Source organism: Symphodus melops (assembly GCF_947650265.1).
Source record: "Symphodus melops genome assembly, chromosome: 2".
Lineage (NCBI taxonomy): Eukaryota > Metazoa > Chordata > Actinopteri > Labriformes > Labridae > Symphodus > Symphodus melops.
The window spans coordinates 22,180,101-22,196,533 of NC_136692.1; the positions used below are offsets into that span (position 1 = coordinate 22,180,101).

Consider the following 16,433-nt stretch of genomic DNA (forward strand, 5'->3'; position numbering starts at 1 on the left):
AGTTATCTTGTTTATTGAATTCACCATCAGACAGTATTGATGAGTTCAGACATGACAATATTATTAATCCCTATGGCTTTTTTTTACCGTCAGGGAAAGGCCTCGAGGTAGAAGGCTATCTTTGTCCTTGGAAAATACCACATGTCCTCTGACAATGTTTAGAATTCACCATGATGGAGGAGCCTTTGATATTTCACCATCCATTTTAACCTTTACACTTTGCTTACCTGCCTGCTGCTGCTCCTCGCGTGCTGTGCGGGCCTGTCAGTCCACGTTTTGCTCTTCACAGAGGAGAAGCGAAGCTGTCAGGTGCAGGGGATTGAGAAAAGAGTCAGCCGGGTGGGGAGGGGGTTGTTCCGGCAGATATATGCGTGTGAGGCGGGTTGGGTTGGAGAAAGATGGGGGAGATGGAACATAGCTGGAAAATGAACCAATAAATGAGAGCAAATGAAGATTGATGGATAATGCTCAATTTCTTAATAAGTAACTAATTTGTATTTGTGATAGAGGCTTCACTGACATCCTCCATTGGCATGATAACAGATATTAGTTCATCTGTTTATCAGCTTGTATATCAGTTTTCAAACAGGCCTTGGTGTATTCCCTCATTGCCTGTTCCAATGATGCGTCAGTCGAGCCCACCCCTGTTGACACAGTCGCTTAAAATCACTGCTTAGAAGCAAACCTCCTCCCTAAATCACATTGTCAGAGGTAAGGTGTGTGGCGTTAGATTGGATGTTGATCTGTTCTCTCACAGCAAGTTATCAAGGCATCTATTTTTGAGCTACAAATAATTATTAGGCACCTTCATCCCAGAAGTAATCCAGTAAGTGTGAAATAAACACAGGGCAGTAAGGTGGCCTAGAACATAATTTTACCGATTCTTGACTGGGAAACTCGTGTCACCACTTCACTAGCTCTATATTGTGTAAGATAAATCGGGTTTTTGAAATAACAGATCTAACTTTATATTGATTTCTGTTTTCTTTCTTTCTTTCTTTCTTTCTTTCTTTCTTTCTTTCTTTCTTTCTTTCTTTCTTTCTTTCTTTCTTTCTTTCTTTCTTTCTTTCTTTCTTTCTTTCTTTCTTTCTTTCTTTCTTTCTTTCTTTCTTTCTTTCTTTCTTTCTTTCTTTCTTTCTTTCTTTCTTTTTGCAGCTCAGGAGAGAATACTGTTTTTATTCTGAGCAAGGAATACACAAGAAATAATGTCAATTTAAGATGAATAAATTCCATATAAACTTTGCTCAGGTAACTTTTGTTGTTCATGATTCAGAGCACTCGGGCGATGTTTTCTTAAAAGGCTGGAAGATTATTCTTATTTGTGATCCATTTACAGTCCAGGTTACAAACTGAAGCCTACATTTAGATATGTTTGGTTCTAGCCGTGTCTTTATTGAAACCAGATGAGGTGAGGTATCAGATTTCTTTTAACACAAACTTTAATCCTATCTACAATTATTTCTAAATTCCTGTCACCACTTATTGTATCAGCTTGTCTTTGCTTAACTTGTGTAGATCTCTGTGTACCTGTTTTGTATTCATCAGACATCTTAACTTCATCTTTTGTTATTGTTTTGATTGAGAGACCTCTGGCGGTGGAATCTACATACTGTTATTTTCCATTTTTTGCTTGTTTTGTCATTTCCTGGACAAAATTTACACGCTAAGTTTAGTTTACATAGAGTTTAAAACTCAATACGGGAAACACATAAAGCCAAAGATTTATTCATATATTTTTGAATATACTCATTTGCCTGACAGGTGGACCTGTTACAGTTGCTTGCTAGGATGCTCAATTCCTGCCTTAGCACTGCCTCTTACCTGTTACCTGTGATTGATCAAAAATGAGGTTGAGATGTTTGACTCAGATTTTGTAGATGTTTAAACTGTCTGTCCTGTACCCATCACTACGCATTGGTTTATGTGTGAGGAAAATGTAAGTCCTGTGGTGCTTCAGCATGTCAGTGGACAAAGAAAATATAGAAGAAGTCCATGTGTTGGCTTTACAGGACAGTTAGAGCAAATGCATAGTGAGCTAATCTGAAGAGACGATAAATCTTCAGACCAACAATGTATTTTTTTTTCTTTTGTTAAATCAACCCCAGGTAACACAGAAGTTAATATTTCTGTTGATTCCAGGTGATTATACAATATGAATTATTCAACGTGTTCCAAATGCCTAATGACTTTCGTTCATCCACATTTTTGCTGATGTTTGTAAATCCTTTGGCAGAGATCCAACTCACTGAAGTTTATTCTGGTCTACTTGCAGGCATTATGCAAAGATAAAACTAATAATTAGATTGTTGTTTTGAGGGGTTTTTTTATTTTTATTTTTTTTATACCTCCTATTTTAATGCTGCTATAGTTCATTTGGGGTTCTCTGAGTCATCTCGAACACAATCAAACAAAAGCCACTTATTTTTATTACCTTGTGTACAATATTCCTCCCCTCTCTTCTGTTAACCAGGTTCCCTAAGGGTATGACCTGTTTGTTTATAACCTCCTCTAGTCTCGCGTATTGGAACATTAGTAATTTACTAATTGGAGTGTGAAATTATGGGGAGTCTTCCATTATAAAATGCCATTGCACAAATAGGGAGGAGACGATCAAAGATTTATGGTTCAAAAGTGCTGCGTTACCAGAAAAAAAAGATCTCTGCAATTTCCACCTCCTCCCAAGCCCATATAGTCTCAACCCCATTTCCCTTTTCCTTTCACGATCCCCCTAATGATCGTAACAGGCCTCAGAGCCCATAAATCTGAACAGTAGGGAAACTAAGTGTCTCATCATTATGCAGCCTCCACCTATCCGCTATAAGAGCATCCGTGTAAGCCCCCCCCAGGACACGAGCGGCACTTGTTTAAATCCAATCTCATTCCAGTGAGCTCTTCATCACTTTTTCCCCCTCCTGCACCCTAATGTCGTCCCGTGCCGTATTGTTGTGTTACCTGTAATGGGGATGAGTTCAATTACTCTTCCGCTTGACTAATGGTGATGACTGAGGTTAGTTGACTGAATCATTTTCAGTTCAAGTAATGTTGTTGCAGACAGTCGCTCCCTGAAGAAATTATGAAGTCCTACGGGGACTCGGTTGGACAGCTCTGACCTTGGTAGGATCTCGGTTCAAGTGCACAGCTGCTCATGTCTGTGAAAAGCTATTATCCAATACATTGGTTGTTGGAAACTTGGGAAATTATATATATCAGGAAAAACTTATTTTTTTCCAGCAAAAAGGTGGAAAGAGTTTGTCTTTGAAACCGCCCAGACATGTTCACACAGATTAAAAACTTTATGTAATTACACAGATAAATGCAAAGAGCAGTGTGGCAGATTGTTTATTATTAAAGGACTGGAATCATGTCCATAGAAGGTAAATAAGAAAGTGGACATAACCATGGGGTCAGTGTGGAATAGCATTTACCCTGAATCTCTCTAAAGCCAGAATGGGGAAATACTAGATTAAGCTTTGAGAAGGAAAAAATATACGGAAGGGTTAAACTAATGCAGATAATTTTCCTGAAATGAAATGCTTAAAAAACGTTTTCCTGATGAGTCGATGATCTCATTTGCCAGTTGTAAATATTCTTCCAAGCAATGTGATATTAATATTGCAAATTACAGTCCTACATAAAGTATATAAAAGAAAGTAAGGTGTAGTAGTGTCTCTTCCATATTGTTGAAAAGTCACTATAATGATCATACCACACTATCCAGCTTCTGGTTGGATAAATAAATTCATTAGCCATGAGTAATTCTTGCAATGCCTGGTAAGCTAATTGATTGTTATTTCAATGATCCATCCATCCATCTCTCCAAAACCCTGTCAACCTCAGTGTGTTTGTTCCTATGGACGTAGTGTGGGATGTCTTTTTTTTACACTTAAAGAAAACACTGATCAGATCTTCACAGATGTTTCCAGGGGAAACTATTTATTTTCATTTCAAGTACTGTTTTTTGTATATTAATTTGTCCTTCTGTGAATACTCTTTAGAGGTACAGGTGAATGCACAATCTGGATCGGCTGTCCTGGTCTGACAGGGCCTTACATTTTCAAGCAGGATATAAGCAGTCAGCAGAGTAAGTCTGGAAAATGGAAAATGCTCTGTTGAGGAAAATCAGCAAGTTACTTTGGCAGCTCAGGTTGTGACTGAAAGAGGCTCAGGGGACAACTAAAACACTCCACCTGCTGCTGGTAATTGCCATTCTTTTCCATTGCTGTTCCCTAACAGGAACACACAAACATACAAATCTGCTCCAGTCCTTTTTTTTCTGTTAAAATAATCTGTCTGCACATTTGTTTCCCGGGTAAAGAAGGAGCATCCTCACCTATGTCTCCAAAGACAGCCCACCTCGAATGTGAAAGGAGCCTCCTCTCTGACAGAGCTACACAGTCTCTTCAGTCCTTCAACGTGCAAACATTGTTTGACTTAATCCATCCTAATGATGCAAATTTATGCTGTTAATTATTTCGAGCTGAATTGCATCCTGGCTAAACATTTCAGAAATGCAATGGGGACATCAGACTCAATAAAGGATTCAGGGAAAGAGGGGGAACACATTATTCAGGATTACTCCCCCCCCCCCCCCCCCCCCACCCCATCTTTCTTTTATTTCTTTTGATTTGCATTGACTCCATAAAATATAATTTGCATTTTTCTTAATATGAGCAATATTGTTGTCTGTGGCTATAGAATCTGGTGTTGAAGAGTCCTCTTCAGATAAGCTCTTTTAACTCAAACCTTATTTAATAGGAAGCAGTGAGTGTACATCCCCGAGTGCTTCCCTTTAAGGATCCATCCCTGTCAGTGTAATCGCTGGATGACACCTTTTCTGCCCGCTGAATATGACTCTCCATTTAAACCTTTAATATGTGCGCGTACAAAAGCATGTCCTGTCATCGTGCAGAGGAAATCAGTGCAAATGCTATTTTTGTCACAGTATGATTATCGTCAAGAGCTTTATAAAATCAAGGCGACTTTGTTCTAATTAAACGTCTTTTATTTTAAACTGTCTTCAGTAGCAAAAAGAACACTTAAAGGATTCTATCAGCTAAGTTCACATCACAAAAGCCTTTTCTTTTTTAGGCCACAAGCTGGCAATTTTTTTTTTTTGTCTTTTCTCTGTCCCTTAGTTTTTTCTGTTATAAATTAAAGGCATTCAAAAAGTCTTCAAAGATACACTCCACTTTTTGGTGACTACAGCTTATCAAGAAGCAAAGAAGAGGAGGCTTTTTTGTCACCCTGTACTGAAGAATGACACTAGTTAGCATCGAGCTTTTATTGCACCCATGGATTTTAAACGAAAATCTTGATTTCTAAAAAACAAAATTGGATAAGGTTGTCAAGCGTATCCTGTTTGACTGCACACAGTCAGTTTGTCCAGTCCACAGGCGTGGATTGTAGCAACAGGACATTTCCCTGTGCCTGCCATGAGTATTCAATGTGAGCAGCAAGAATACAGTACATGCTCGTGCCACTCTTTCGGTTGGTTTATAGAGATGAGCAGGTTGCTGGTGTACTGCAAAAAAAAAAAAAAAAAAAAGACATCATTGGATACTTTGTGACCCACATATCAGGCATCTACCTGCTACGTCTCAATGGACATGGTCAACATTAGTGCCAGGTGAAATGGACAGTAACAAGAACTGGAAAGGTGTAGCACAGAGGGAGAGAATGAGAAAGACCCTCGCCACAGACGCAGCGAAATGCTTCAAAATAAGAGGCGTGTACGCCAGTACATGAAACTAGGTTAGTCTACACAGACCCAGCATTGCTAGTTTAGTAAATAAGTAAGTAGTTAATAAAGTAACACAATAAATAAAGTAACCCAGTATTAGCCTGGGTAATGACAGTGTGACAAACCGGCCCACAGCTGACACAGCGAGAATGACTCTGGGAAGGGATTAAATCTAAGAGCAAGAGAGCGACCATATAACACTGAGGGCAGATTGTTTCAACAACTCAAAAAAAACAAAAGCTACTAAAGTGCATACACGTTGTAGCCTAAAGCTAATCAATAAATCACAACTTTATCACATAGTACTTGGATCAATGAAAAATATCAATATATTTCTCTAGTGCTATATCTATCTAGAAATGATTTACAGCTTTATGCACAATATGCGTTAGGGCTACACAATATGTTCAACGACTCATCTGTTTAAATGATTTCTCAGATAATGTGATTGCAATGTAATTCACAATTAAAGATGATGATTACATTTTGCATTTTAATTTTAATGTGTACTTGTGACACAGGTTAAATGATGATGTTGTGGTATTTTGGTGGTGTCTTTATACACAGACGTGTCACTACATCTGGAGAGTGTAAGCCAGAGCATCTCTGCAGAACAGAATGTCATTATGATGCAGTTTCATGACACGTTCAGGATTGTCATGTCATTGACATTGCTGGTTCTTGTGATTTGGATATTGCATTTTGTCAGTTAGCTTACACGATTAGTGGTTCACATGGACAGGGTGGCCTTTATGGAGTCAAACTCGCGGCCTGAATTATTATCCCAGTCTGCCCCTGCCTGCCTTCCTCTGATTCTCCCCTCTGTGTGCGTCTGCTCTGTTTTACTCTCCATCCATTACATCCATTCTTTCGAAGTTGTCCTTAAAAAGTTACTTTCAATTTTGAATGTTTTCCCCCGTTATCCAGATGTTTTTATTTCACTACAGCAGCTGGGCTAAAGATGAATGCCTGTTGTTAATGATGTAGCATACATATCTTTAGTACCTGAGTTGGTGCAGAATGACAGCAGCTCCAAACTGGTGGAACAAGGAAGTCGTTAAAATGAAGGGACTAGATGATATCTCTTTCTCTCTCTCTGTCTATTTTTTGGTCCAGACTTTCTAGAAGGACATGCCATGCACACGAAGGAGCAGTGAATGCAAACGCACAAATATTAGCTATAGTTTGGTACCCATTCGTAATGGCAGATTCTAATCCTTTCCACAAACAAAATGACTTACTACAAATCTGTCAAAGTGTTTCTCACCAAACAGATCCACTTTCCTGCCCTCGTCGTAAAGGTGGTATTGAGTTCGAGCCAAAAAGGCTGCTCAGCTACTGCAGTGCATTTCTCAACTCAATGGCTCTCCAGATGGCAGGTATCTTTAGTGCTCAGCTCCCTTGTCCTGAGCTGCGACAGCTCTGCCGCGCTTCATCGGGCTGCTGCAGGCCCGCCCTCCCGGGGTTCTTGTAATGGACTTTAACTTGAAACACATGATCGAGACAATACAAACCGTACACTTGCTAGCACAATGGAGATAATAGGGCTCCTTCTCTTGCATATGGGCTTAGCATTGTGCAGCATAATTATGGATAAGTGGATAAAAATAATTTCTCGAAGACGTGTTGAAGCAGCTGCTTTAAATTGAGCATGTATAATGAGGCCCTGGTCGTACATTTTGAACCAGTGCAGCTAGAGCACTAACTCAATGAATATGTTCTGCCTCAATATGAAAAAAAAAACAAAAAAAAACAGCACTATCTTTGATACGGAAAGAAATAAAGTATATTATGTTTTTGGAAAAAGCACAACTTGAACAGAGTTTGAGCCTCAACATAATGAGAAACATCTGATCTAAGAAATAACTCAAACCACGCATCTCAGATGAAAAAAAATGACATCATCTTAGATTATTAAACTGTTTTTTATGTATTTTTTTTCAAAATCTTTCGACAAATGTTTTTCTTTTCTAGTCAACCTTCAGAGTCTGACAGCAAAACAGATCCTTCTCTTGATATCACATTATGCTCAAAATAAAAGAAAAATGTCCCAAACTTAATCTCACACATCAATTTCAAGACCGAACAGCAATACTGTGGTGGTAGGTGATGCCATTGGCAAAACTGAATCAGAAAAATGTGCCCATTGATATGTGAAAAGTTACTTACATCACATTCTTTCCGTCACTTTTGTGCTTTAGCCTACTAAATTGGTGTTGGACTGCAGGAAGGAAAGGGTTAAAAGGCCACGTTTGAAAAGGGCCAAATGCACAAGACACAATTACAGCTCACAGATCACAGCTCAATCTGATGCTCCACACTGGAGTTATTTTTTGTAAGTTGAATGGGACTGTAGTCATAGATGACACTGCAATATACAAATGTGTGTTATCTGCTAAGAATGGTAAGAGATGTTCTGGTATTTTAAAATCAACATGTCGATGTTTCAAAAAATATGGGCCCCAGAATGGATCCTTGGGGAACACCACATGTTATTATTCTACACTCACATATGTACATAATTACCAAAGGGCAAAAGAGATTTTAGCTGAGAAAGAAACATGTAATGATATTGTCATGTTATCTTTTGATTATGCCAATGTGGTGAAATGTGAGTTAAGAACTACTAAGAATAAAAATAACATTGTCTCTTTTTGTGGGACAAGAGTTATCCCAATACATTTCATTCGTAATCAAACATTTCATGTTTGAATGATGAAGTGCAGCAAAAAACACCTTTCATATATAATAGATATAATAGCTGTGGACCCCAAGCCGCCAAAGAATGTTTGGTATGATTTAGCTTGCTGGTTAGCTTATGTAAGTTGGCGACGCTGATGATTGACACCTGCGTGCGTTGGTTTGAGAGTTTTCAAAGCTTGTTTTATCAAGTGGGTATTATTTTTGAAGTTAGAAAGGCTAACTAATGGATATTAAGTGGTGTGTGTGTGTGCATATGTGCATTTCAACTGCTTTATTTGAGCCACCCTTGTAAAAAGTTCTCGACATGTCCCTACTATAGTGAGTTATGCAACATATGCAGCTTTAAATAATGGGCCCTCAAAATGTATGAAAACAAAAAAGCAGTGGCAGTTTTTCCTAAGCACATGCCGTTACAGAGATGGGTCATCTGAGCAGAATAAAGAACTGAAGTCCCCGTCTCACTGTCATCTTGAGAGTTCAAACAGTACCTGTGTTGCTGCCAGGCAGGTGTGCCGCCTGCTATGATTTGTTATGTTGCTAGAAGGCAACAAGATAGCTGAACAAGGAATTACTGAGGGAAACCAGATGAGGCGGTGCATTATGAAAGTCAGCACAAAGCCACAGGGGATGCATTTGTTATACTTGACTGGGTCCATGTTAGTGTTTGACACTGATAATCGTACAGGATACATTTTAATTTGTTGAGCAAGCTCACGCAACAAGTGATTAAAAACTCCAGAGTTCATATTGCAGGATGCTCTTTACTTTTCGAAATGTATTTTCTATAAATATGGAATATTAACTCCAACGATCATCATCAAGAGCTTTTTTTCTTGAATCATTAAGTCAAGAACACAGTGTACCTATGATTAAAAGTCATGTCTCTTGATGTTTTCCTGCTGTTTTTAAAATGAGAAAATGTTATGAACGCATTCTATTGTTCATGTTCCTATAGTTACACCAATTTAGAGTGTTAGCTCATTAGCGCGACACTAGGAGGTCAGCCATTGTGCACCTTGGCAGTAATCAGGAAGTGAGCTGGATTTCTACAGCTAAGGATAAGGACTAAACTTTATTGATTACCCAACGGGGGAAATTCGGGTGTTACAGCAGCTCAAAATTGTTATTATCATTATTGTTAAATAAAGGGGTTAAAAAAATACGAAAGACAACTAGCCCAATCTCCAGATTTGGCCATTCAAGGTGAACCTGTCCCTGAGAAATAAAGGTGTTTTTTTTGTTTGTTTTTTTCAGTAAAGGGTTTTGTTGGAACCTGACCCTATGACACCATGATAGTCATTTAAAATAATATGTAAAAACAGCCACTCTTCTTACTGTTTATGAGACTGCTTCATGACCAGTTAAAAAGTCTTAATTCTCGATTTAATCTGACTTTTAATGCTCATTTATAGCACTGTGGTAAGAAGAAAAGAAAGAATTGCTATCTAAACAGAGACATGTTGTCTTTGGGTTAAACAGAACACAGGTACTGGTTTTGTCTTCGAGTAACGGTGACGTTCAGAGTGGATGTTCCACTCTAAACTTCCCTCATCCTTCGGCCTCTCACTCTGACAGTTTGCATAGACCTTTCCTATACCTCCCTCTGTAGGAGCATCCTTACTGCTGTCTACTTTGCAGAGCTCCATAAATTGTGCAATAAAAAAACAGTCCCTCCTCCTCACACCCATATGAGACACACCAGGGCGATGCCAACAGAAGCATTTTGATTTAGAGCACAGTACAATGCATCAGAAATTTATAGGAGACTTAATTAGAGGTTATAAAGGTGACTTATAGTAATTGTGGGACACATAGGGTTATAATGCAGCAGTTATCATTTCCATAACTTCCAAATCTTGATTCGTTTTTTTTTTTTTCTCTGAGAACTTCTCTGTGTTGGTGGAGTTGTTTGTGCTTTTGATCTAAATGCGCAAAGCTTTTCTGGGTGGCACGGTGTAGCTGCAATGCTGAACTGTGCAAACATAAAAAAGGGGTAAAAACAGTCTTTACTTTGCTCTTGGTTGAAGCAGTGTGTCGGAGAAAGATAGCATTCAAGTTCACACACATTTTTTCCAACATTAGGACGGAAGCCATGACAGAAAAGGAGCCATACTTCATGTCAGAGAGAGACAGTGGAACAGTTCTCAGCTTAAGAAGAAGTTTATTCTTTCCCTTTGTTTTTACTTTCATGGCTAAACACAAGTGAAACCGTCCGGTTATTTATCATTGAGCAAACAGTAAGGCCTGAATACTACTGACATTGTGGAATAACAATGAAACCGGTTAAACGTTCATAACTCTTAAGCTAATAAAAACAGTTACACAAGTAGGCCGGTCCCCAACTAAGGATTTACTTTAGGAGTCTGATTTTTCAGATTCTGCCTTTAGATAGGTAAATGTTTTGTTTTTGTTTTTTGCGCTTAGTGATCCGTATTCTCATTTGAGTTTAATCCCATCGTTAAAATATTTGTCTTCAAATCTTGGAATAAAAATGTATTCTGTGATAGGAAATCATTTTTCTTACTCACTCCAGCTCCTTAAACTGACTTAGACTTAATTTTTTCCACAACCAATTTTTTGGAGTTCTAAAGTACAACTATGATGTATACATTTTTTTTTTTTTAATTAGAGGTATTTCATTTTAAATACTTTGCCCCAAAATCGCCCCTTCTGTTTTTCTGCAACAAAACAAAAACATTACTTGCAGTCAGCTGACAGTGAGGTCTCAATAATATAGATTCATCGGTGCAAACTTTTTGAAAGGAGATTATGCTCTTTTCTTTTCTTGTTTAATTGTCAGTAGCGATTGCACTCGTAAAAAAAAAAAAAAAAAAAATCCCATCCATCTCTGCAATAATGGGCTGGAGGCTGAAAAGTTCTCTCAGGTATCTTAAAATACAGACATAAAATGTGTGGCTAGAAATCACCTGAGATAAGTGGGAAAACATGATTACTTTTTATTCCTTGTGGAGGACTTAATGCAATTATACTTGATGAAAAAATGGGATTATCATAAAACTTAATTATAGTAAAAGTCTGATATTAAAGCTATATTATCTCAGTAAGTGTGAAGTCAGGGTTCGGTGCTGGTTGGATCTGTTACCATTTAAACAAAAATAAATACAGTATTGGAGATAATAAACAATTGTATCCAGTTTCTTCTGACTGCCTTCTGGAAAATAGTGACTTATTTGCATTGCATACTGAAACAGACAGGCCGTCAATAGAGAATATTGTTGCTGGAAAGAGTGATCAGAATCACAGTATAAGAGGAGGCTGGAGGTGCATGGAGCATCAATGCACTGAGCAATGGTTAGAAATCCTGCGGGAACAGGGCATGTGCAAGGTCACAAAACAGCCCCACGTGGGCTTCCTGTCACTAATTGGTTGCAGAGGTCCACCACATTTTATCCTCCACTGTGAGAATAATGGTTCATCCCTCTCCCGCTGTCTTTAAGCATCTTGTCACCGTTTTTTTTTTCCAACTCACAGGCCGAGTTGAGAAAAGACATCATTATTATCTCAGATGGTTGTATGTGGCCATATATTTTTGTAGATGGTACAGTAGCATCACAGCGAACAAGTAGCTTGTTGTTGCCGGATACTGGGAGCAGGCGTTTTGTTGTTGTGCGTGTGTGTGAGCAGTATGAAAACTCATGTCATTCTATCCACAGGGGACATGTCTCTAGACACTGTGACTCTTTTCTAATTGATTTCAAGGGTAGAAGGTTTCTGTAGAGAAGTCTGGATTCTCTCAACCAAATACAATAGGAAATACATTTTTAAAAAAAGTCAATGGTGTACATTTATTACACATTTATACGGGGGAAAAAAGGCATGAACATGGCTTATGAAATTCATCTTTGAGAGATTGATGTGTAAGCTCTCCTGTGAGGGGGCAACATCAATTTATTTCACATTTAAGCTACATCTCTGTTTGATTTCCTCGACACCCCATGCAGATTATGTTTCCCATAAAAGTGCACTAAGAAGAAAAACCAATACAAACACATAAACCTTAAGTTTTTTTCCCTATACAAAATCCAATTGCGCTGCATAACTCCTAAAGTAAGAGTTGTGGAACAGTTCCTGTTTATTATGCATGCTTGCCTGCAGCAGGCTTTAAATTGTTTGATGGCTAAATGTGATGAAGGCAACACTGTTTATAATGGATATTTGAGTAGGACCTGGCCATCAAAGACCTGAATCCTGATCTGAACCACAGTGAGACACATTTGGTTTAGCTATGCCTCTCTCTCTATTTACATGAATTATTCCTGGAATTCTGATACTCACTCTGTAGAGCAGCCCGAACTCCATGGATTCTTTTTTTTTATTTATGTCTGAACTTTGGCTGCATTGCTTGAAATCAAATCATTGGTCATTTTACCAAATATTATTTAAAAAAAAAGGGAGTTGCAAGTGAAATGTTAAAATATACAACTTAATCTAAAAGACTGATTCAAAGCAAGGCCAAAAACATAAAAGGGGCCATGGGTATGCTATGATCTGAAAAGGTAAGTCTATGGGTTTCTGGATGACTTTATAGACTGTAATGCCCTTTATGTATGTCTCTTTTTGCTATTAGGCTATATTCCATTTGAATGTCTTAGTATTCTGAAGGCTTTTTCCGAGGCCATCCTTCATCTGTCTTAATGTTACATGTCCCATCTATTTTAATTGTCAGCAGAAAGTCACTCTGCATTCATGCAGCCACACAGGCTCTCATTCATATTCAAGTTATAGTTACTTACACACGAGGTGAGATTGTGGATGATGAAGAAGATTGATCAAAAATAGCTTTTTTATTTGAGTCCTTTCAAACAGATGTTGGGAAGACAATGAAGAATGTCACCTGAGACCTGGATACATCCAGCAATATCAAACCACAGATAAAACATTTTGTTTTTCTTATGATGCAATTTTACTAAATATAATGTGCAATAAACTACTTTGCCCCCCCACCCACCCCCCCCGTGCCATTTTACTAAAATCCAACCTTGGTAACAAAAACTTTCAAATTCACGAACTGCATCACAGGACCCTCAGCTGTATTCCAATGCTTACCTGTAAGTTAATGCACAGGTCCAAGCAACCCAAAAGTTTTCTGAATGCACCAGAATAAATTAATTTGAAGCTGGTTTCTGCAATTCCTCAACCACTGTTTGAGCTTTCATCCTTTGTCAGCTCTGTCTGCCGTCATCAACTCCATCGGTGGCGTGGCAGCTGGCCTACCACGTGTTTGATTTATTGTAGTGAGTGGGAAACTATGAAGCTTACTTTGTGACAGCTCAGAAGCTTTAAAATTTAAGATGTCATTGAACTGATGAATGGAGGGAGGAGAGGCTGAGCCTGCCTGCTGCCGTCATATGTCACTGTCCAAAGTGATGAGGGAGCCTGCCTGTCGCACTGTTTCACCCGCACAACGGCTCCAATGGGGAGCCGTACGGAACTGGAATTGGAGGAATAAGAAATCTAATTTTCTTTCAAATAGATGCCAATGGGTAGTGTTTATTAGACAGGGTTTGATTTCATGAAGGTTTGGACAAATGTTTTCTCTGGATCCATGCTGACATTGGACACAGGGATAAATGCTTTGCTCTCCTGCCATTGCAGGTCATTATCAAGCCCTCCAAAAAGACACATGGCCCTCCAAGTGCTGATTACATGATGGAGGTTTGACAGCACCATGTGAAGAGCTACAGAATCACGCCAATTTCCAATCAGAAGCAGATAACCACTGCAATCTGCAAATGGAGGGCACTCTTGCTGAACATGTTTTGAGAACACGGATGGTGTCATTTTTATGTGGAAAACACACCTGCTGACACGGATAGCTATTGCCAATGTGGAGCTGACTATTACATTGCATCTCGAGACAAATTGATATCCTTTTATCTGAGTTAGTGTGAGATTTGCATTGATGAAAGAAAGCAAGTAGGGACATTAGCATAGAGCTCAACTAGGGTCACCGCGCTATAAGGACAAAATGCAATGCAGGGGAAAGCAGAAAGGAGTTCCTTTGGCAAAATCAATCAATACAGTGTTGGGAAATGCACCTGGGTTTTTAATTGTTTGCCAAAGCAACAGAAAATAATTAGTGCATAGAAATTGGGTCACTGCACACTGCACACACTCTTTACACTTTCATGTCAGCTGTGCTATATATCATTCCTTGAACCAATACACGCTCATTCTATAGGGCTGCAGGTTTTTGTACAGTAGCATACTGAAGAAACATTTGAAACCTACTGAATCAAACCAGATTATTTGCTGATAATGCCGAAAGTGGCCACTTCAGTGTCATTTCTTTTTTGGCTATCATTTATTATTCCAATGAAGAGCCTAACTGGAACCTGTGGCTCTATTTTAAAAGAGGAGAGGTGAATTACAATGCCTATATCAGTGACGATATGTTAGCTTAAATGAACAGTGGGTAATGATGATGGCTGGCTCATCTCTCTTGTTGATGCTTTATGGTCTCAGCCTAACCTCCACCGTAGAATTATTCAGCCATGTCTCAGGCTCACTCATCACTGTTACATCTTCTAAATCAGCCAGTCTTTTTAGACGCTGCAGCACTGAAGAAGTAACAATTTGTCATGCTAACACTGAGTCTCTTTTTCTCTGATATTCCCTCCAGTTGTACAGCTCTATGGACTTTGGAAGAAAATGGCATCTCATACACGAACGCGTCACGCCGAACCGATTCTACTGGTGAGTCATCCTCTCTCACATCTTCCCTTTTATCTTTCTTTCAATGCACTCCTTACCCCCTCCTTCAAAGTTTTGTTTACTCAGGAATGCAGAAACCATTGCTCGTGTTCTGCGCCACTGAGCAAGTGATACTGATGGCTTCGAACAAGGTGTCTGACTGACTGGTGATGCTGCTGAAATCCTGAACATTTTCTACTCCTTGATACAATCAGGCTAGAGATTAATCCTCCTCCTCCAGAACATCATTTGCATTCATAGTCTGAGATGGCATTCCACCTCATTTTTCACATGCACTCTGCTCATATCAGGCATATTGTACATGCATACAAAATAATTATTTTCACATAACTAATAGAATGACATGGGGCAGGTTTCCCACAGATGCCAACGTGCAGAAGCTTGGTTACAGTACGAGGAGCTATGACTAATAATGGATCCAGGACGTCCCTGTCACTTCTTTTCCTGTCATGTCCTCTTCTCACTCCCCCTGCAGTGTACCTACTATATTTGAAAGTGCACACTCATCACAAATGTAGGCCCGGATCTATTCCATCTCATTGCTCCTAACCCTGTCTCTAAGGTGATTGGGAAGTGCCTGGGATCGCCGTTGGCTACAACCACTGTTATAACTTGCATAAATCTGGAGCTTCTTGCGTGCCATGATTGTGGTATAATCCTAAAAAATCCGCACAATGCATCGTTGGCTTCACCCTTCACGGCCAAAGGCCTTTCAAGGACATCTGCACACTGAAGGGGCCTCTAGCAATGGCTAGGCAGGACTCCAGTTGCCTGTATTTGGACAATGGCTTCATCAGCCTCCAAGGGATATGAAATATCGGCACAATGGTAAAGCTGTGTCCATCAGGTCTAATCCACAAGCAGTGAAATGAACAATAAAGCAAGATTTTACACAGAGATATACTCACGTCGGCATCACCCTTCATCACCCAGGCAATGATGAGGGGGAAAGATGTTTTTATTTCTTTTTGTATTCTGCTGGAAGGGTTCGTGTCTTGAGTAGCTGTGCATGTAATTGCCATAATAGGACAATTTGAATACGAGGAAAATGTCAGTTTGATCTTACATAAATCACAGAAAATGGACATGCACCTTTAACAGTATGTTACATCGTGGTGTAAAGTAATCTTCTCCAACTACTTTTTTTTTTTTTTCAAACAAAGACGACGGACGGTCAGTAAGCCTACATAGCAGTGGACAGACACACATACATAAGTAAAGACACACACACACACACACACACACACACAGTTAA

The 16,433-nt window shown here is 39.1% G+C and overlaps 1 protein-coding gene across 2 annotated transcripts in view; it reads left to right on the forward strand.

Annotated features, from left to right (window-relative positions):
• Positions 1 to 16,433, forward strand: part of sorcs3a (sortilin related VPS10 domain containing receptor 3a) — a 215,332-nt gene that overhangs the window by 126,227 nt on the left and 72,672 nt on the right. For both annotated transcript variants that reach the window (XM_079337755.1, XM_079337756.1), the window contains one exon: positions 15,087 to 15,160. In XM_079337755.1, coding sequence (XP_079193881.1) covers positions 15,087 to 15,160 — 74 coding nt within the window. The remainder of the gene's footprint in view (positions 1 to 15,086; positions 15,161 to 16,433) is intronic.